Raw genomic sequence first — 22,274 nt, 5'->3', positions numbered from 1 at the left:
CATGAGTTCAGTAATTTAAACCAGGGTATATCATTTACACTTGTTTCAACTTTTCACTCCGTTCTTTTGGCGCTCACCATATGTGAGCCTATGATTGTTTGATCTATTTCTACTATAGTATAGATTTCCAGTAGTGACCTCAATCCTGTTATAGTGAAGGCTGGTAAAAAAAATTGGTCCATGGTCTAAAAAAAAGGGTATCGCTTGCATTAAAAAGCTTGTTAAACAGGTCATATGGTACTTTCAGTTTTGTTTATATAACTAAGCATCAGTGCATAGAAGTGCAATATTTTCCAGAAAATACAGTATAAGTCTTTGTATGGATGGTTATTTTTCATAAAGACAGGAAGGGAGGGGAAATCTTAGACGATTGAAAGCATATCTAAGCCCACAGGCAAAACATTTTTATTGCAGCTTTCCAGTCCTTAGATGTAGTATCTGTATTAAGCTGGCCATAGATGGGTAATTTTTTTTTTTTTTTTTATCAGCCAGCCAGATGACAAAAAAAACAACAACAAATGAATTCCCTCCCAACAAATGAATCATCCCTACTGTGTCATTGTATTCTGACAGTGGGGACTCCTCTGCTGTCAGCAACGCTGTATACTGGCCTAGGCCTAGGGCAGCACTTTGCAGGGGGGCAGCACGGAAAGAGTCCCCGCCGGCTTGTGCTACACTGTTAGTGTAACGCAAGCTGCTTCTAATTTAGACTGTCCTATCATCCTGGACCACAAACCTTCCTCACTGTGCTATATGTTTTCTGCTGCGCCATTGGCATGGTTATATCTTCTTAGTCCTCTCCATAAAATTATCAGAAATTTGTGCTTAAAGCAGAACTATAGGCAACACTTTTTTTTTTCATTTAGAGTATGGGAGGGTTATAGTTTTTTTTTTTTTTTTTTTTTTTTTTACCATCCCTGTCCCATTGCAGAGATTTCCCTTCACTTCCTGCCCCATAGCCAAACATAAAGTTAGAGGAAATCTATGCAAATGAAGGGAATCCAATGCCCCCCATGCCCTCAGAACTAGTGTCCCCACTCGAAAATGTCAGGGTGTGTCTTAAACAGAAAGGGGTGGGTCATAATTAAATTAGGGGGTGCACAAGTTTAGTCAGGCTTAGGGCAGCACATAACCTAAATACACTACTGGCTGTCAGAATACACTGAGTGCTGATTGGTTGCATGCTCTGATCAAATGAAAAATTTCCAATATTCCTGTTTGAGAGACGCCAAGTGTTAGATCAACTTCTCTCTTGCGGGAATGACCATAGATGGATTGATATTCAGCCAGTCGTTGCTGAATTGACCACGTTTTAAACCATCTATGGTCAGCTAAAGTTTTCTTTTTTTTCTGTATTATTTTTTCTTTATTTTTACCTGGTATTCCTGCAAATAACACACTTCCTGTCCTTTACACTCCACTGGATCCTGGGGGGCTTTCGCAGGCTGAACTTCAAACACGACTATCTTTGTTCATCTTAGCAGGCTACACAGCAAAGATAAGGATGTTGCTTTCTTTTCAGTTCACACAAATTGACTTCACGCGAACTGGCAAGATCAACAGGTATTTTCTGTAATTGCTGAAAATGTTCTTAGTTTGAAAGGGAAAACTAACGGAGCCACCATTAACATTTTTTTGGAGGATAGATATGCTTTAAATATGCAGTAAGCCACAATAGTACCAGGCAACTCTCTCTGATAGATGGAAAGCGATGACAAAAATTCAATGTTAAATCATACAGCATTGTATTTAGGAGCTAATATGTTTGAAGTCTACAAAAACCGGATGTTTTCTAAGACAGGCTTTACTTCTTGTTAAAAGCAGACGTAAGCAAGTAGCTGTTTGCGCTGCATATGTACTAATGTGTTTTAATTTTTCTATAAATGTCGGGCTGCATACTTGCCATATTTGTTCACAGCCTTGTCATTGTGCAGCAACGCCTTTCCAACATGAAACAAAAACAAAATGTATTGATTCATTTTTTGCTTGTTATAATTTATTTTCTATGAAAAAGGAGCAAATGCATTGAAGTAATATATTTCTAAGGTCGTTGAAGTGGGTGTACTTTTACTTCACATTTATTCCAATGAATTTCCTGCTTAATAAGAGCTGACAGAAAGGCATGTACTGTACATGTGTAGGCGTCAATACGTGGAGGAAGAATCAAGGATGTTGAAGTGATTATACTAGATAAGATTATGCTTTGAATGATACAATGGTACAGTCAGAGAGGAAAATAAAAATAGATGCTTGGGAGTGCAGAGGTGATATGCAAGCATAACGTCATCTGTAGCTAGATCTAAAATACCGCAAGTGAGCTGTCAAAAATTGACTTGATTATGATTACCTATGAAGAGCTCATAATTTCTATATAAATGAAGAGGCCAATAAAGTTAAATATGTGCATTGCGCAGATATTTGCAAACCCCAGGCTAAGGTGTACGTGCCACTAGGATGACATCACTTGGCACAAGCAGATCTAAACAGACTAGGGAATTGCAATTTTCTTATGCACTATAAGATTTCTTCTCTAATATGAAGCACAACAGAGCCTTTTAAGAATAAAGGGTATTCAAGTTTCCCATTTCATCATAAATCCTGAAAAAAAGGGTAATGTTTTTTATTTTAGGGTAGAGGATTGAGGCCATACAAAGCATTTCTTTATTCCCTTTTTCTGATTGCAGAAGCAGAGCCCCTGGTTTTAATACAGTTATAGCTTAATATTAAAAAGCCATTTATTATAGGATTCTTGCACACTGGCATATACAGGGCCTTGAAAAAGTATTCATACCCCTTGAAATGTTCCACATTTTGTCATGTTACAACCAAAAATTTAAATGTATTTTATTGGGATTTTATGTGATGGACCAACACAAAGTGGCACATAATTGTGAAGTAGAAGGTAAATGAAAAATGGTTTTCTGAAATCTTTACAAATAAATATGTGAAAAGTGTGGCGTTCATTTGTATTCAGCCCCACCTGGGTCAATATTTTGTAGATCCACCTTTCCCTGCAATTACAGCTGCAAGTCTTTTTGGGGATGTCTCTACCAGCTTTGCACATCTAGAGAGTGACATGTTTGCCCATTCTTCTTTGCAAAATAGCTCAAGCTCTGTTAGATTGGATGGAGATCTTCTGTGGACAGCAATTTTCAAGTCTTTCCACAGATTCTCAATTGGAATTAGGTCTGGACTTTGACTGGGCCATTCTAACACATAATAATACTTTTGATCTAAATCAGTGGTTCTCAACCTGAGGGTCAGTACCCCCTTGGGGATCGAATGATGATTTGCCAAGGTTCACCGAATCCTGGGCTGTTCCTGAAGTTCGCACCACTCTCCCAGCCTTTTTGCTGCAGCCCAGCAGGGCTGTCCCCAGATCCTGTGGCCACCCAGCTGGGCTGTTCCTAGAGCCCGCAGCCACCCACTCAGCCTCTTCGCAACCACTTATTAAGTTCATGGCATGGCTGGGGGCAATGACTAGAGGTCAGCTGACTGGTGAGGAATGTGAAGTGGGAGGGACTGGAGGAGACCCTATCTCCTGATTTCAACATAGGTGTCACTGCTACGAGACACCACAAAGTCAGAGACACAGTGAAGCTGGAGACACAGTGAGTAACACTGCCTGTGATTATAGTTGCCATTAAAAGTCCCCACTACAGTTCTCAGATCAGCAGATGACCTTGATCAAGAGCACCTACGTTGGCTGATCAGAACTCCCACCAGCATTGTCACTCATCCCAACTCCCCACCAGCACTGCCACTCATCCCATTCCCCCCCACCCTCCACCAAGGATTAAGAGAAGCAATAAAAATAGAAAATACGTGGAAGGGAGAGGAAAAGAGGGGGAGGAACAAAGAAAAGGGGACTGTGGGTTAGAGCCGCAAATTACTTGCCTTACCTTGGGTGCTGACAAGCTACACTACCAAAATAATTTTACTGTTAGGGGTCCCCACAACTTGGGAAACCACTGATCTAAATCATTTCATTGTAGCTCAGGCTGTATGTTTAGAGTCTTTGTCCTGCTGGAAGGTGAACCTCCACCCCAGTCTCAAGTCTTTTGCAGACTCTCATGCCGCGTACACACGACCGTTTTTCGGGTTGTACAAAATGAAGTTTTTTTTTAAATGTCATTAAAAATGATCGTGTGTGGGTTCCAGAGCATTTTTCGTGATGTAAAAAATGTCCATTAAAAATTTAGAACACGCTCTAATTTTTCACAACGTTTTTAACGTTGTCGTTCTTAACGTCATAAAAAATGGTCGTGTGTGGGCTTTAACGACATGAAAAGAACGCGCATGCTCAGAAGCAAGTTATGAGACGGGAGCTCTTTCTGGTAAAACTAGCGTTCGTAATGGAGTAAGCACATTCATCACGCTGTAACAGACTGAAAAGCGCAAATCGTCTTTTACTAACACAAAATCATCAAAAGCAGCCCAAGGGTGGCGCCATCCGAATGGAACTTCCCCTTTATAGTGCCGTCGTACATCATTTTTTACAACCCGGAAAATGGTTGTGTGTACGCGGCATAACAGGTTTTCTTCTAAGATTACCCTGTATTTGTCTCCACCCATCTTCCCATCAGCTCTGATCAGCTTTCTTGTGCCTACTAAAGTAAGGAATCCCCACAACATGATTTTGTCACCACCATGTTTCACGGTAGTGTGTTCAGGGTGATGTTCAGTGTTAGTTTTCTGCCACACATAGGGCCAAATCCACAAAGCAGATGCGCCGACTTAACTCGAGATTTCTAATTTTACACCGCGTGTATCTTTGCGCCCGATCCTCAAAACGGGATACGCCTTAAAATCCGGATTTTCCGTCCTACCTAAATTAATTACACCGGCGCATCCTCGGACGCAAATTACGCTAGTCACGCCGCTGTTTTTGATAGGCAAAGATGCAAATGAGGGAGATAGGGCGATCCACATAATTAAGTGTGTGCGCCGTAGATTACGCCCTGTGCGCACCTGTTAGTTTCCCTGCGCAAATTTACATGTTATAAAAGCAGCCCTAATCTGCTGAAGCAACAGCATTGAGGAAGAGCTGAGAACACATATTTGCTGGACTTCAATCTGTCTGCAAACATGCCCGGGCCATCCATGATCCTAACGGCACTCGCTACTTTAGAGGCGCAAAGAAGGAGGAGGGCACAGAGGAGGAGGAGGAGGGCACAGGAGAGGGTATACCGCCCACGCCGAGATCTCTTTGGCATGCCTGCTTCTGAGGTCTATGGCAACTTCCGTTTCAACCGGGAAGCCATCCTTGAATTAACCCGAATCCTGCAGGATGATCTCACCACCCCAATCCAACGATCCCATGCCCTGCCAACTCTCATCAAAGTAATGGCAACACTGCAGTTTCTTGCCACTTGGACTTTCCAACGCACATGTGGAGGTCTGGCTGGGATGGCACAATCCTCCATGAGCAGGTGTGTCCATCAAGAAGTCCCTGCAATACTGAGACGCATGGCCAATCAATTTTAAAAACCCACCCAGGAGGACCAGCGATTGAAAACCATGACGGACTTTTACTACATTGCCCGATTCCCACGGACCATCCGGGTCATTGATTGTACCCATGTGGCACTACAGCCCCCCCCCATGAGACAGAGCACCTGTTCCGGAATCGGAAGCACTGGCATTCCATAAATGTCCAGGTAATCGTAGATGCCCATGGCCTCATCTGGCACGTCTGTGCAAAATTCCCTGGATCCTGCCATGACAGCTATATATTCCGGCAGACCAACATCTCCAGAGATTTGGAGCTGAACCTGTATGGAGACAGCTGGCTGATTGGTGAGTGACATGGGTGTCAGGTATGTCCCCCCCATGATGCAGACATCACGAGGGGCACATGCATGACTAATATTCTCCTGTCTTTTCCCTTCCAGGTGACTCTGGATATGCCCTGGGACCACATATGATGACCCCATTCAGGAACCCCCAAACCCCAGGAGAGCAACGCTACAACGAGGCTCACATACGCACCCGGGCAGTTGTGGAACGCACATTTGGGCTGCTGAAGTCCCGCTTCAGATGCCTGGATAAGTCTGGGGGTACATTGTTGTATTCCCCAGACTTTGTGTGCCAGATCATCGGTGCATGTTGTATTCTGCACAACTTTGCCATGAGAAGGGGACTGGAGATTGACATACGTGCTGACCTGACCCCCGACCCAGGCAATCCCCCCCTAACCCACTCTACCCGGTCTGCTGAGGGCACAGCAGCCAGGAGACACCTCGCAGAAGGCATCTTTTCACAGTAAACGCACATGAATAATGTCACAATGAGAATGTTTCTTTTCACAGTAAACGCACAATAATGTCACAATGAGAATGTTTCTTTTCACAATGAGAATGCATGAATGCACACCACTGTGGTCCCTAGCACAGACATATCACATGCACATCGAATTGGATTAGATCCAAGTACCCCCCCCCCCCTTTGGTTCTTGGGAGCAGTAACGCCACGCCACGGCTCCAATTATGTCACTGTGCATTCATACACCATTCAGGAACCTGGGATCACTTCTCCCTGGTCCTGGGGATCCCTTCTCCACCAAAACTGAGGGTGACACCCTTATTTTATCTCACCCAGAGTGCGGGTCTGCCGGGCATTGTCCTTCTGCAGACGCTCAAACACCCCCCTGGTCTCCTGGGTCGCCATCCTGCCTGCCCCTGAGGCTTGTGGCTCTGGAGGAGGGGAGAGAGTGACCCTTGTGGTTTGCAGCCTGTTGGGGGAGGAGTGGGAGGGGCTACCCCTGATGGTGGCCTGACTGCTGCCAGCCTCTGGGGTAGGCTCTGGGGTAGCCTCAGGGGTATCCTCAAATGTCATTAGATCAGAGGCCAGAAGGATTTCCCTGCCAAGCTGCAGATCTTCTTCTTCCACCCCCTCATCCTCCTCATGAGGGGAGGTTTGGCCACTCCCCTCCCCAAGGGGACTCCTCAGCAGCCTGTTGTCCTTGGGGTGGTGCAGCAGCCTGGCCTGATGGCCCAGCATCCTCCTGGCCTGATGGGCCAGCAACCTCCTGGTCATCTGTGGAGGACACCAAACAATCACAGCTTTGAGGATCCACACACTTGGCACATCTTCCCTTCCTCCACCCACACATGCTAATCACCAGATAGAAAATCCAAAAACTTACCTGGCCTCACAGGAACATCAGAGTCAAAGCCACGCAGGCCCACCACCTGCTCTGGCTGGAAACACCGGGCCACTGCCCATTCCTCCTCAGTCAGCCGGATGGGGCATGGTCCCCCTCCTCCAGTGCCCCTCCTATGGGCAGTGAGCTTTGCCACCTTATTGCGGACCACGCTCCTCAGATCATTGATCTTTTTCTGGATGCCAGCGGGAGTCCTCGTCTCCCCCCCCCCCCCCACCGCCGCATTTATGTGATCCGTAATTTTTTTTAAAGATCTTCTTCCTTTGGGCCGGGGAGGTGTTCCGGCTATCAGGCCCATGTAAATATCGCCCATATTGGATGATATACCTGGCAAGGATTTGCTTCTCCACATGTGTAAAATTAAGCTTCCTGCGCTTGGGTGCCATCACAGACACCACTCAGCAACAAGAAACTCACAGGACAAACAAACAAAAATACACACACAACAAACAAACAAAAATACACACACAACAAACAAACAAACAAAAATCAAAACACACAAGCAGACAGCTACTACAAAGTCAAAAACAAACACCCAAAAAACAAACACAAAATCCAAGCAGAAAAAAAAAAAAACACTTAGCAGAAACAAACAACAACTACAATCTAATACTCCTCCAAAACTTCTCTATCACACACAACTCACCAACAAACACTGACAAACGTTCAGAGCAGAAGCAACTTGCTTTAGGAAGGGAACACAGGGAAATACTTTTGCAAGGGAAGTGTGTTTGACTGGGGCTATTTACACACAGGGCGATCCTCAAACTAAGTATGCTTGGCATTTTACCTATCTCACTGATTGCGCAAAGTTCTGCACATGCCCAGTGAGCAGCAGATTCGTGCGCGCATGCGCAGTACGGCCGGCCCTTCATTTGCATGGGGTCACGGCTCATTACAATGAAGCACGCCCACTTCCTTCCCACTTGCAATAACCCCGCTTAACGCCTCGGAATTTAAGTTACGTAAGCGCAATTGTGTGCGCAAATGCGCTGTGGATACGGCACTTACGACACCAACTTAGGGCGCCGTAACTTAAATGACATAAGTTAGGAAAAACTTATTTTTCGCCGCTGGCTGTGGATTTGGCCCATAGAGTTTTGCTTTTAGGCCAAAAAGTAAAATTTTGGTCTCGTATGACCAAAGCACCTTCTTACACATGTTTGCTGTGTCCCCCACATGGCTTCTTGGAAACTGCAAAGGGTACTTCTTTTGTCTTTCTTTCCTTAATGGCTTTCTTCTTGCCATTTTGTGAAGTGCATGACTAATAGTTGTCCTGTGGACAGATTCTTCCACCTAAACTGTTGAGCTCTGCAGCTCCTCCAGAGTTACCATGGGCCTCTCGGCTGCTTCTCTGAAATAATGCTCTCCTTGCCTGGCCTGTCATTTTAAGTGGATGGCCATGTCTTGGTAGGTTTGCAGTTGTGCCATACTTTTTCCATTTTTAGATCGTGAATTGAACAGTGCTTCATGAGATTTTAAAAACTTGGGATATTTTTTTTATAACCTAACACTGCTTTAAACTTCTCCACTACCTTATCCCTGACCTATCTTGTGTGTTCCTTGACCTTCTTAATGCTGTTTTTTCACTAATGTTCTCTAACAAACCTCTGAGGGCTTCGCAGAACAGCTGTATATATACTGAGACTAAATTGCACATAGGTGGACTCTATTTATTAATTAGGTGACTTCTGAAGGCAATTGGTTCTGCTAGATTTTAGTTAGGGGTATCGGAGTTAGGCCCCTTTCACACTGGGGTGTAAGGTGGGGGTAAAGAGTCGCTATTTTTAGCGGCGCTTTACCGTCGGAATTGCAATAGTATTCTGCCGCTAGCGGTGCAGTTTTACCCATCGCTAGCGGCCGAAAAAGGGTTAATACCGCCGGCAATTCGCCTCTGCAGAGGCGCATTGCCGGCGGGAAATACCTGCGGTTTCCCATTGCTTGCAATGTGAAGAAGAAGTGGAGGAGCTCCTTCACCACTCCAAGGATGCGGCTAGAAGGACTTTTGGAACGGTCCTGCTAGCGCACCGCTCCCTCTGGCTTTCACACTGGAGTACCAGCAGCCGCTGTTTCAGGACGGTTTGCAGGCGTAATTTTTAGCGCAATAGTGCCTGCAAACTGCCCCAGTGTGAAAGGGGTCTAAAGGGGGCTGAATGCAAATGCATGCCACACTTTTCAGATATGTATTTGTAAAATTTGAAAACCATTTATATTTTCTTCCACTTTCACAATTATGTGCCACTAAAATACATTTACGTTTATGGTTGTAACATGACAAGACATGGAAAATTTCAAGGAGTATGAACACTTTTTAAAGGCACTGTATATGGACCTAACTGTATGTTAACATAAGAGTTTAAAAAGCACCTGTTGCAGTAGATTTTTACAGAACACCTAATTCGTATAGTTCTCTCATATCTGCATAAACTTTCACTTGCCATTTTGGAGATTTGTGAGAAGATGTAAAGAAAAAAAATGGGGGTGTCAATAGAACAACATTCACTCAACCAACTTATTTTTTATTTATTTTTTATGCAGGTTGGGGTTCCCATCGGCAAACTCCTAAAGGGACAAGCAGAATAACTCAGGCTTGTCGTATCTATGATCATGAAAATCGTGCTCCGGTCCTTGATATCCATCCAGAGTTGACAGTGCCATATTTTCGACTACGATACCCACTTCAAACACCTAATGCCACCTTACCAGACATAAACGGTAACGATGGGCTTAATGTTTTTGGTTTCCCAAAGATGCATTTTAAGTGTTTATATTGTTAAGTAAGAAAGAAAACTGAACAAAACTTTAGAGGGAAGGGAAACAGTGAGATAGATTAGAAAGTGGCAAATTTATCAAGCAAATTAACCATAAAAACAGACTCAACCAGGATGCCTATTGGCAAAGGCTTTTCAACTGTTTTTTTGGTTCAGTTGATCACCATGCAGTTTGCATATATATATATATTTTGCATCCACAAATGCCCCCTGCTTGATGTGAGGCTTCACAGATATGGATAAGGTTTGCCATCCCCAGGAATAACTTCTTCATGACAAATTATCATCTATACGTATGATTAATATGAAATGTAAAAAATTTGTTGAACCATTTCCTGGCTTTTGAGCAAATATGGACTGTTTTCTTTTTGGAAATCTTTTTATACAGTTTCAGTAGGATAAAGCTTAAGTTTATTGTTATTTATTTGTTTTATTTTAATCAGCACAAGGGACAGAGCTTACATTGCATGAGAAGTGTCCTTTCATCTGGTTACTGCTCTCTTCATTTAAATCTTCATTCCTCTTCTCCTCCCATACCCCCATAGCTGTGATATTCTGGTGCTGTAGGAAATAACACAAGCCACTGGACTTGTCACAGATCAATCAAATATGCCTCCTATGCCTGCCCTTTCCACCCCCTACTGTGTTCATAAAAGTTGTACTATCACTTTCCACAATGAAAAGCACTCTGTATGGCGGATAGGAAGATTATGGTATGGCCACATGGGTTTCAGATTAGATACCATCACTATTTGAAGAGGGGCTACACAGGGTTCCCCCTTTCTCCCCTTCATTTTGTGTTGTCTATCAAGCCTCTTTGGCTTTTCCTTGCCTGAATGCCTGATGTTACCAGGATAGAAATAGCTGGTTATAATCACATGTTCACTGATGATGTTGTTCTTTTACTTACAAATGCAATCGTATTCCTTCGTAATTTGTTATACCTCTTACAACGTTTCACCTAATTTTGGGGCTGTAAGTGAACAGTGAGAGATCTAAGGTTTTGAACAAAGATCTTCTCCCTGAGCCATGCCAGGGCATTCAGGGCAACCATAAATTTACTCTGACCCCCAACAAACTCCCTTACTTGAGTGTTTATTTAACTAATTCTTATGAAACATTATTTCAGGCCAGTTACCCAGCTTTAATATGCCACCTTATTCCAACTATTGCTGGAATAGAAAGGCTACTCTATCTCTTGGCTTTGAAGGATTACGGCAGTTAAAATGACCATCCTACCCAAACTGTTATTTTACTTTAGAGTACTTCAGTACAGGTAGCTTTTCATACTCTGCAATCTTTTTAGGTCATTTTTTTTTACTTTTATTTGGAATTCTTCACCAAGGGTTGCTAGACAAACATTCTTCAGACCAAAACTACAGGGAGGACTTGGAGTCCCTTTTATACTCATATAGTTAGTTACTTCTAAGTAACACAGATTTCTCCATTGGCCTTCCCTCATGCTCATGCTCATTTCCTTTTGGTGAGCCTGAAAGTCAATTAAATATCTCCTGTTTCTACTCAGACACTCTTTTGGCTTCCCCCTCCTATCGTAGGTTCCTCTATGGTCATATCACTTCCCACTAAGGTATGGGATAATGTTCAGTATTCAAGTATTCCGCATCTCCCTCCCTGTTTTTCCATGATAGTTTTCTTAGCCGCTAATAAAATAAATGAAATTAGGCCAGTTTATTTTGAAATTTCCCTATATCAGAGAAGGGAAGACCTGAGAGATAGTCTATCAAGTCCTGTGGAAGTGTTACTTCTAGCAACCGCTGGAGAAGAGACACTGCCATTTCCCAGAAAGGGGTTATATGTACACAGGACCAAAAAATGTAGTCATGAGTACTCATTGATTTGTTATACCACCAACACAGAGGGGACAGTGAAGGCTCTTGTTGGTGTTACACTTCAGGCGTTCTATACCAAAACATCAGAATTTTAAAAGCTGTCTCTCTCTGCACCAGGCATCTAGAGTCTTTAGCAGAGGAATACCAAATCTTGTCTCAAGAAGAAAGAGAAATATAACTTTGGAGGATAGTTGGCCATTTTTACGCATGTACCTATGTGAGTCTTCAGTGAGAGAGGGTACTTCATAGAGGATTTTATATATGGAATATATTAAGTGCAACTGGTGCGGACCCTGAGCACATGTATATTCAAAGGTAGTAAGCTTAGGCAGTGTCAGGGATGGGGAATATACAGAAAAATAATGTTTAATTTGGATATAGGAGTAAAACATATGTTTAGGAATATGATATTTAGCCTGAAGGTCTTTAAAGGCCAGAAGTCTGCGAGTGATCGGGTGTACAAAGTGACGGACCTGGAACAATGTGACAAGAGCTCAGGGTTCCATTCGGGCAGTGGACATGCTATCTAGGATAAGGGGATTAAAGAGCACATTAGATAGAAGGGAGCATGGAGAAGAGAGAGAGAACCTAGTGGAGTTTATGCGACATATCTTCAAAGTGAACAGCATCAAAGCTAGGCAAAAGGTCAAGTTGTCTGGAATCTTGGTGGAGAGAGGGGGGCCAGAATAAAGAACAATTATGAGCAGGGTATAAGGGTCCCATCTCAATCTCTAACCATCTATTTGGAATCACTTGGCTAGACCTGAAGGCAACCGATCGGAGGTGGGAGGCATACTCTTTTCCTCTTAATTATTTCCCAACTACCAACATAATCCCCATACTTTTTATTTCTCTTCGTTGTGCCCCCTACTTTCTCCTTATTCCTGATTTCCCTAGACACTGTTCCTTTTCTGCTCCCTTACTGCCTACGATTGGGGTTGTTTTTCTCCTAAATATTAGTATCCCTAAATTTAGTCCCGGGACTAAATAGGAGTGTAGTTCTACTTTAATGGAGATTGGGCTAAATTTTATATTTGCTAATTACCGTGTGAATTGGTTTCACCCGTTTTTTAAGGTGGCAAACTAGGGAAACAATGATTTGGGCTGGAACAGGCTATAATCCCTATATAAGTGGGTGCTGTGAGGGTAGGACCCTGTGCTGTGTGAGAAATTGCTGGTTTACGCCAAATTCTGGAGGAAAAGACACACTAATTGGACAGCTGTGTGTCCAGCTATATAGTTCTGATATGACATGGCTCAGGGCCCCACCCACAGACAGGAGGTCTGTGCTGAGAGTCAGGTGACTACCAAATCTCTCTGAGAGAAGTCAGAGAGTGGATGCATCTTTGCAGGAGGCAGATGTCATTAAGAACTGGAGAAAGCGAGGTTTGCGCTTGACTCCAGGAAACTGTTCTGAGGGACAGAAATTGCGCAGCAAGACGCTAACAGAAGAAGCTAGGTGTGTGCTTACTGTTGGGAAACGGGTAGTTCTGAGGAGCAGAACTTGGGCCTAAGCTAAAGGCCTGAAACAGCCGGATGGCAAGTGTGTGAAAGCCAGGAGGCTAAACTGTTAAGTTTTGCAAGATACAGGAATAGTGGAACCCCCTGTGAGGGCTACTATTGTATTTGTGAACTTTCGTGTTTTTTTAAATTAAAAGTGGGCTACCAGGCCCTTAAAAACTCAGTTCTGGATTGGCGTACTCACTGGAAAACGCATCTATTGCTGGAGTCTAATAACCCCAATCTTACAGTGCTTATAGACTATCTCATTTATTTCCAGACTTGGTGTAATTGGGCTATATTTTATGTTTTTGAATGATTTATAATAGACATGATCATGCACTTTGGAGAAATCTAAAGCTGGATGTTTTTGTAAGGAACTTTTATTGGTTGGATCCTGTCCGCATCCTTGACCTTTCTCTGGTGTTTGATGAACCTTGGCAATCTTCAGCAAAAAGTACACTGAGTATTTATTAGGAATTTACTGGTCAAAGCTTAAGTATAAGTATAAATGTATAGAACTAATTCTTTCTTTAGAATTTTTACTGGACTTGCATTGTAATTTCTATTTGCATATGATTTCTTGGCTGCAAGGTTTAGCAAGCGATTAAACTTTGTCAGTGTTGTCACTGTGTGCTTGACTGACTGTCTTTTTCTGATTACCACTCTCTCTAGAGAGAACATTGCTTGATCCTTAATCTAGTCATTATAAAGTAGCAAAGTTGCATAATTCATGTTCCTATTTAGCCCCTATACATAATAAGGCCGCATTGATTACTGCTTGAAAAGATAATGATTAGCAAGAACTAATTAGGCAGCATACATGGTATGCAGATTTAGTTGAACTGTAAATCTAGTGCAATAATTAGTGATGATGTATGCTTGTTATTATACAGAGTAAACAGACAATCATGCTCCTCAGAACAATATTTATATGCTATAGCTTACTTTGGGTTGCTACAGTTCTTTTTATGGCCTTATACTGAGTTAATCACATTAGAAGAAATTAAACGATCCAAAAAAACATAGTTATATATTGATGAATAATGTCCAGTCAGGTCCTTGGGAGGAGAATAACACACTCAAAGACATTCTCTTTGAACATATGCTGACTCCAAGACCTGGCAGTCTCAGATTTTCCAAATTTGTCAACATCCCCAGTTTCATGTTTTTCAGTTTTTGTAGCGGCCACAATCTCAATTTTTTTTCTATCAGCACTAGGTGAATGTATAGAAGCATCAAATAACAGAACAATGTTCTGTAGTTAAAAGGAATATATCTATGGGGATTTGTGATTATAATTATGTACACAAAACCATTCCATTGTAGCTCTGGCAGTATGTTTAGAGTCATTGTCCTGCTGGAAGGTGAACCTCCACCCCAGTCTCAAGTCTTTTGTACACTCTAATGCCGCGTACACACGATCGGTTCGTCTGATGAAAACGGTCTGATGGACCGTTTTCATCAGACGAACCGATCGTGTGTGGGCCCCATCAGTTTTTTTCCCATCGGTGAAAAAACTTAGAACCTGTTTTAAAATTATCTGATGGTTAAAAAACTGATAGAAAAAAACGATCGTCTGTGGGGAAATCCATCGGTTATAAAATAAACGCATGCTCAGAATCAAGTCGACGCATGCTCAGAAGCATTGAACTTTATTTTTCTCAGCACGTTGTGTTTTACAAATATAATAAAGGGGTGGGTGTTATGGCGCTTGCAAAATGACAATTCCTAATGATAAAAAATCTCCACAAAAACGAAAATAAATGACTAGGGTCAATCCGCCACTAGATGTTGGTCCAAATGTGTTCCACTCTGCATATAAACCAAGAATACCACCCAACATAAAGATATGTGGAGGGTATAAAGAGTGGTCAATAATAGATACCTAGTATAACAGGTAAACAAATGTGCCCAGATAGTGCACAATGTTAATATTTAACACCATAAAATTAACCATAAATAAATAAATACAAAGGTGAAAAATAGCACGTGATAATCAACTTCAAATCAGTGATATACATAGGCTTCAATACAAGCCTTTTGAGGTAAGGGGCTGGAGCACCTATTTCTTCCGGACACTGTGGGAAACCCGATGGTGATTTCTATAAACTCGCATGCACGTTTAACATTAAGCACCGAAGTTTGGGAGTTACTGGACATTTTCTTGGAGCACATCCTTTGGAGCACATAATAATTTTTCACTGATTAAATATTTTTTGGACAGATTTTTTTCATCACTTATTGCACTTGATTTTTGCTGATCCCATGGTGGATCATTTGGCACATCATTAATATTATTGTTCACTTTAAGATTTTGATTGTTCAGGATCACTTGTGCATGTTATAACTTTTTACAATTATTGATCAAATTATTTATTTTTGCATCTTTTTGGGACATTCTCTTTACCATTATTTTCACAGAAGCACTGCACTATGCACTTTGAATGGATGAAGCAATTTTTGGATTATCACTGATTTGAAGTTGATTATCACGTGCTATTTTTCACCTTTGTATTTATTTATTTATGGTTAATTTTATGGTGTTAAATATTAACATTGTGCACTATCTGGGCACATTTGTTTACCTGTTATACTAGGTATCTATTATTGACCACTCTTTATACCCTCCACATATCTTTATGTTGGGTGGTATTCTTGGTTTATATGCAGAGTGGAACACATTTGGACCAACATCTAGTGGCGGATTGACCCTAGTCATTTATTTTCGTTTTTGTGGAGATTTTTTATCATTAGGAATTGTCATTTTGCAAGCGCCATAACACCCACCCCTTTATTATATCTGTATACAGTGCGTGAGCACTACTAGTCGTGGCTGCTGCTTAGTATTTTTAAGACTTTTTATTGGATATATATTTTATCTTTATTTTTCCCGTGGTTAGGTTGATTTGCGCATTAGTTCCCCCCTTTCTTCACACGTTGTGTTTTACGTCACCGCGTTCTGACACGATCGTTTTTTTAACTCATGGTGTGTAGGCAAGACTGATGAAAGTCAGCTTCATCGGATATCTGATGAAAAAATTCATCAGACCGTTTTCTTCTAAGATTGCCCTTTATTTGGCTCTATCCATCTTGCCATCAACTCTGACCAGCTTCCCTCTCCCTGCTGAAGAAAAGCTTCTCCACAACATGATGCTGCCACCACCATGGTTCACGGTAGGAAATGTGTGTTCAGGGTGATGTGCAGTGTTAGTTTTCCGCCACACAGTGTTTTGCTTTTAAGCCAAAAAGTTCAATTTTGGTCTCATCTGACCAGAGCACCTTCTTCCACATGTTTGCTGTGTCTCCCACATGGCTTCTTATAAATTGCATACAGGACTTCTTATGGCTTTCTTTCAACAATGGCTTTTTTCTTGCCACTCTTCCATAAAGGCCAGATTTGTGGAGTGTACGACTAATAGTTGTCCGGTGCACAGATTCTCCCACCTGAGCTGTGGATCTCTGCAGCTTCTCCAGAGTTACCGTGAGTATCTTGGCTGGTTCTCTGATTAATGCTCACGTTGCCCGGCCTCTCAGTTTAGATGGACGGCCATGTCCTGGTGGTTTGCAGTTGTGCCATACTTTTTCCATTTTCGGATGATGGATTGAACAGTGCTCCTTGAGATGTTTAAAGCTTGAGATCTTTTTTTTATAACCTAACCCTGCTTTAAACTGCTCAACAACTTTATACCTGACCTGTCTGGTGTGTTTATTGGCCTTCATGAAGCTGTTTGTTTACTACAGTTCTCTAAAAAAAAACTCTGAGGTCTTCACAGAATAGCTGTATTTATACTGAGATTAAATTACACACAGGTGGACTCTATTTACTAATTAGGTGATTCTGAAGGCAATTGGTTCCACAAGATTTTAGTTAGGGGTGTCAGAGTAAAGGGGGCTAAATACAAATGCACGCCACACTTTTCAGATTTTAATTTGTATTGAAAATCGTTTATCATTTTCTTTCACTTTACAATTATGTGCCACTTTGTGTTGGTCTATCACATAAAACCAAAATATAATACCCTTAAATTTTTGGTTGTAACATGACAAAATGTGCAAAATTTCAAGGGGTATGAATACTTTTTCAAGGCACTGTATGTGGTCTGGTGGGGTACCTTTTAAAAAAGTAACTCTACTTTTGTAAAAAAAATAAAAAAAAATAAAAACAATCCCCACTGGGTGATTTATGTACATTGCAAGGATTTTAACAAACTTTGTAGCAGAGTCCTACCAGTTTCTCTTAAAAAAATCTCTATTATTATTATTATTATTATTATTATTATACAGGATTTATATAGCGCCAACAGTTTACGCAGCGCTTTACAATATAAAAGGGAGACAATACAGTTATAATACAATAAAATACAAGAGGATTAAGAGGGCCCTGCTAAGAAGAGCTTAGAATCTAATAGGGTGGGGCAGGTGGTACAAAAGGTTGTAACTGTGGGGAATGCGCTGATAGAAGTGTTAAAAGATTAGTTGGAGACGTGATAGGCTTTCCTGAAGAGATGAGTTTTCAGTGATAGCCTGAAGGTAGCAAGAGTAGGGGATAGCCGGACAGGTTGAGGTAGCGAGTTTCAGAGGATGCGAGAGGCTCTGAAGAAATCCTGGAGATGAGCATGGGAGGAGAAGATGAGAGCGCTTGAGAGTAGGAGGTCTTGAGAAGAGCGGAGGGGACGGTTTGGGTGATGTTTAGAGACAAGATTGGTGATGTAGCTCGGGGCAGAGTTGTGGCTGGCTTTGTATGCTGTGGTTAGTATTTTGAATTTAATTCGCTGGGCAATCGGGAGCCAGTGTAGGGATTGGAGAGGCCTGGCAGACACTGAGTGGTTGGTAAGGTGGATAAGTCTGGCAGCAGCATTCATGATAGACTGAAGAGGGGAAAGACTATAGAGAGGCAGGCCAATGAGAAGGGAGTTGCAGTAGTCAAAGCAGGAGATAACAAGGGAGTGAATGAGCAGCTTGGTGGTTTAATTTTTTAAAAAGGGGCGAATTTTTGAGATGTTACGGAAGTGAATTTTACAAACTTTTGACAAAGATTGGACTTGAGGCTGAAATTACAAGTCAGAGTCTAGGATTTTACCTAGTAACCTGGCGTGTGGGGAGGGACTGACGTTTGCATTGTTTGTTATTTTGATGGAAAAGTCATGGAGGGGGGCACGGGCAGGGGGGAATATTAGTAACTCAGTTTTAGAGAGATTTATTTTAAGGAAGTGGTGCGACATCCATGCTGAGATGTCAGTTAGTAATGTGAGAGGAGACTGAAGGAGTGAGGTGAGGAGTAGACAGACAGATTTGGGTGTCAACTGCATATAAGTGGTATTGGAAGCCGTGGGGGGTTATCAATTGTCCAAGGGAGGAGGTGTAGATAGAGAGGAGAAGGGGTCCAAGAACAGAGTCTTGGGGGACCCCCACAGAAAGGGGCAATGGAGAGGAGTATCTCACCAAAAATATAATTCCTATTGCAGCTGATGCCTAAAATGTTACTTGTATCTGAAAGCAGGCTTCTGGGAAAATCATTGAGCCAATCACAAGCAGGAAATGACATTTCTGGGGAACTTCTGTACACCAACTGTGTGCAGATTGAAAAGGAAAGGTAATTTTAGTAACATTAAATTACAACATGACTTGTGTAGCCAGGACCGCCATCAGGGGGGTACAGGCATTACATCCCTTCTCTGTAGTCCCCCCTCCCCCTTTCATGTAAACACTTACACTTTCGCGCAATGATAAAACAGTGATAAAAACAATAAAGCAGCTGTCCACCAAAGTACTGCCAATAGATGTCCTCAGTCCTGGAGGTTGAATGATGGCATTTCTCTGAGCCCAGGCAGTCATGGACCTACAAGCCAGCAGGTGGATCAAGCCTGCCTTTTAATTACACAAAGCCACGTTGTTTCATTATGCACTATTACAACTTTCTAGACACTGGCATCCTAACAAGCAATGACGTCATAAGTTAATAAGGATGATGTCTGTTGCCTCCGAAGCTTCGAGACTGTCCATAATCTTAAAGGGTGCCTTGAGATTGTCTATATTTTAAATGGTGCCTTGACTGAAAAAAGGTTGAGAAACACTAATGTGGACAACAAAGTGCTTTGTCATATATTGGTTCTATACAGATATTGAAACCAAATAGTTCTGCTGCTGTTTCTAGTGGTAAAATGTTGATAGTGAAGAGCAAAGAACACGCTGGTATGTACTCCTTGGAGTCTGGAGCTGTTTGAGCACTATCTCTTAACAATAACATCAGCACATGAGACTAAGCGAGCAGTACAATATAGTTGGCAAACCTAGTATATTATTCAGTTCTTTTTTATTAACATTGCTATTATTGATTGTTTTTCCATTTATTTTCAAGCAGAGGGCTTTTTACTGTACACTAATGGATAGTAAGAAAATGACCCAAATGTATTTAACATGTGTTAACATACTGCAGATTACAGGCAGTTAACATTTATTTTCCCGTCAGTAATAAAAAAATAAAAAAAAAGTGTTTATATTATACAGAGCATTATTCATTATTCAGAATAATTTTAATCTGAAACGCATATGTTTCAGTGCAGCTATTAAAAAAAAAAAAAAAAAACGGAATTTTTAGATGTTGTGAGTTTAGCAACAGCTGTGTGATTAAGGCAGATGTTTGATCTGTTCTTCTTAACTCTTGAAGGCACCCTTATCTCACATGTACATACTATATGTTGTCCATAGTACAGAACTTTGCAACAGCTGATGAGGCAAAACATTGAAATGTGCTAAAGAGTCGGTTGGTTTTGGGATATACTCGCCGTATAAGACGACCCTCTTCCTGACAGGAACAACCGCTGACAGGAACAGGCTTTATTCAGCTTTTTTCAAATCTCATTGTGCCATTGTATGCCTCACTGTGCCAATACATGCCTCACTGTGCCAATACATGCCTCACTGTGCCATTACATGCCTCACCTCGACTATACCATACCTTATCCTTGACATGCAGAGTCTCAGTCAGACTGCGGGCGTCCATTGTTTAAAAGCCGCGCCACCTCGTCGTGCGCTTCCATGATATGCGGAACACTCAGTTTCCCAGCAGAGCCTCTGTTCAGTGTTCTGCCTATCACGGATGTCCTCTCGTCCGAGGCAGAGAACGAGAGGACATCCGTGATAGGCTGAACACTGAACAGAGGCTCTGCTGGGAAACTGAGTGTTCCGCATATCATGGAAGCGCACAAGGAGGTGGCGCGGTTTTGGAACAATGGACGTCCGCAGTCTGACTGAGACTCTGCATACAGGTACCGGCGTATAAGACGACCCCCGAGTTTTGAGGCATATTTTTAAGTATAAAAGGTTGTCTTATATCCCGGAAAATACAGTACTTCACCAATTAGGTGTCATAGTGGGGAATGCAAAAAGGAGCATGGCATATGGTGTGTCTGAGTTAACCATAATGCTAGACAAATATAAAACAACACAATCATTGTGATTGAAAATAATGCACTGTATGTTTCAGAAATCAATTGCACTAAATGAGTGGATCAATCAATAAACTATTAATGAATAATTAATGAATAAACAGTTCATCGTTAAATAGTTAGTCAGGTCGAAAAAAAGACACAAGTCCATCTAGTTCAATCAAGAACAACGGTTCATTCTATTGAAAATTTTTGGAAAATTTCAATCAAACTTTTTCAAGCCTTGTTGACTCAGGCAGCCAGGGGGCAGTAAAACAGGTGGTGAAGGCACGGTTTTGCCACTTTCGGACCGCCCACCTATAAAAAAACATGCAACCACTCAGAGCTGTACACATACTGCTTTGCTTCACAGCCGTTCCCAAAAATGAAACCCTTTGTTTGGCAGGAAATACCGCCACTGGACGTGACCAATTCAAGTGAATGGGGCCCACCACAACTGCCCTGCATTTGCACATAATTAAAACAGGCTGTGAGGAGGTGAGATATTGCCTTTCAGCCTCCTGTTAATAACTCTCCACTGCGGATCAATGGCAGTCATTACAATTTGAACTGTTTAATAACCGTCACGGTGTATGAAGTCCTAACCTGACATCAGCTTCATTGCACCTGTAAACATTAGTTCATAAGAATCATAAGGCGAAAATTAGACATACTGAATATAATCATCTGTTCTCTATGTCTGTCCAGGTAGAACTGTCTAGGAGAACTTTATATGCCCTTTGTAATATGCTATTTTCTGTGCCTCATTTCAGAATATATTAGTTTCTATATTTCAATTTACAGCAACTATTAAAAAGAAAATATGCATTACGTTATTGAAGAGCCACATGTAAGTGCTGGCAGGGTGTCATGATTACTTAGTCACCAATCCTGCTCTTCCCCTCCCCGTCTCTGCCCGAGGCATGATTGGGAAGTACCCTGCTATGCAAGGCCTGCTCCACATTATCTGAACTAACTACTTAAGTGCTGGAATAGACGATGGACCTCTTCCATACGTTCTTGTACAGAGCAGCAGAATGTGGAAACGGGAATTAGGTTGAACCATTCAGTGGATAATGAGGAACAATTACATTTTGGCAGTGTACATCCTAGTACCTTATAAGACTGTATCTGCATGTTTGTGCAATGATGTGACTGGGACAAAATACAAAGAGCTAAATAAGTGAGTCCAAGCATGCATAACTTCTCAGAAAATGTATTTTATTGGTTTTGGACATGTGGAGGAATAAAGTGGGCAATGATCTTATGTTGTAAATACAAAGTAACAGTTAAATCCTGTGTTCTTTGTTCCTTCATTGTTTCTAAAAGCCTTAGAAAAGTAAACCTTTTTGGCCTTGCTTGCGTCCCCTAAACCAAAAAGGTGCTGGCTATACACAGGTGCATTGGATAGAAGACGTTCCTGGACTGCCGCACTCCTTAAAACAATGTCTTTATTGTACAAATGAAATCTAAAAAACAACCAAAGCGATGCAGTCAAAATGAAGTGAACAACAGGAAAAAGGTGGCTGACATGTTTCACATCATGTGATGCTTACTT

General features: G+C 41.8%; 1 protein-coding gene across 1 annotated transcript in view; it reads left to right on the top strand.

Moving 5' to 3' along the window:
• Positions 1-22,274, top strand: part of NEURL1B (neuralized E3 ubiquitin protein ligase 1B) — a 537,508-nt gene that overhangs the window by 268,485 nt on the left and 246,749 nt on the right. Inside the window, exon 2 of the mRNA XM_040344539.1 lies at positions 9,704-9,880. Coding sequence (XP_040200473.1) covers positions 9,704-9,880 — 177 coding nt within the window. The remainder of the gene's footprint in view (positions 1-9,703; positions 9,881-22,274) is intronic.

This window comes from Rana temporaria, chromosome 3 (assembly GCF_905171775.1).
Source record: "Rana temporaria chromosome 3, aRanTem1.1, whole genome shotgun sequence".
Lineage (NCBI taxonomy): Eukaryota > Metazoa > Chordata > Amphibia > Anura > Ranidae > Rana > Rana temporaria.
Note: the sequence above shows the minus strand (reverse complement) of the source record. Positions and strands in the feature narration are given on the sequence as shown.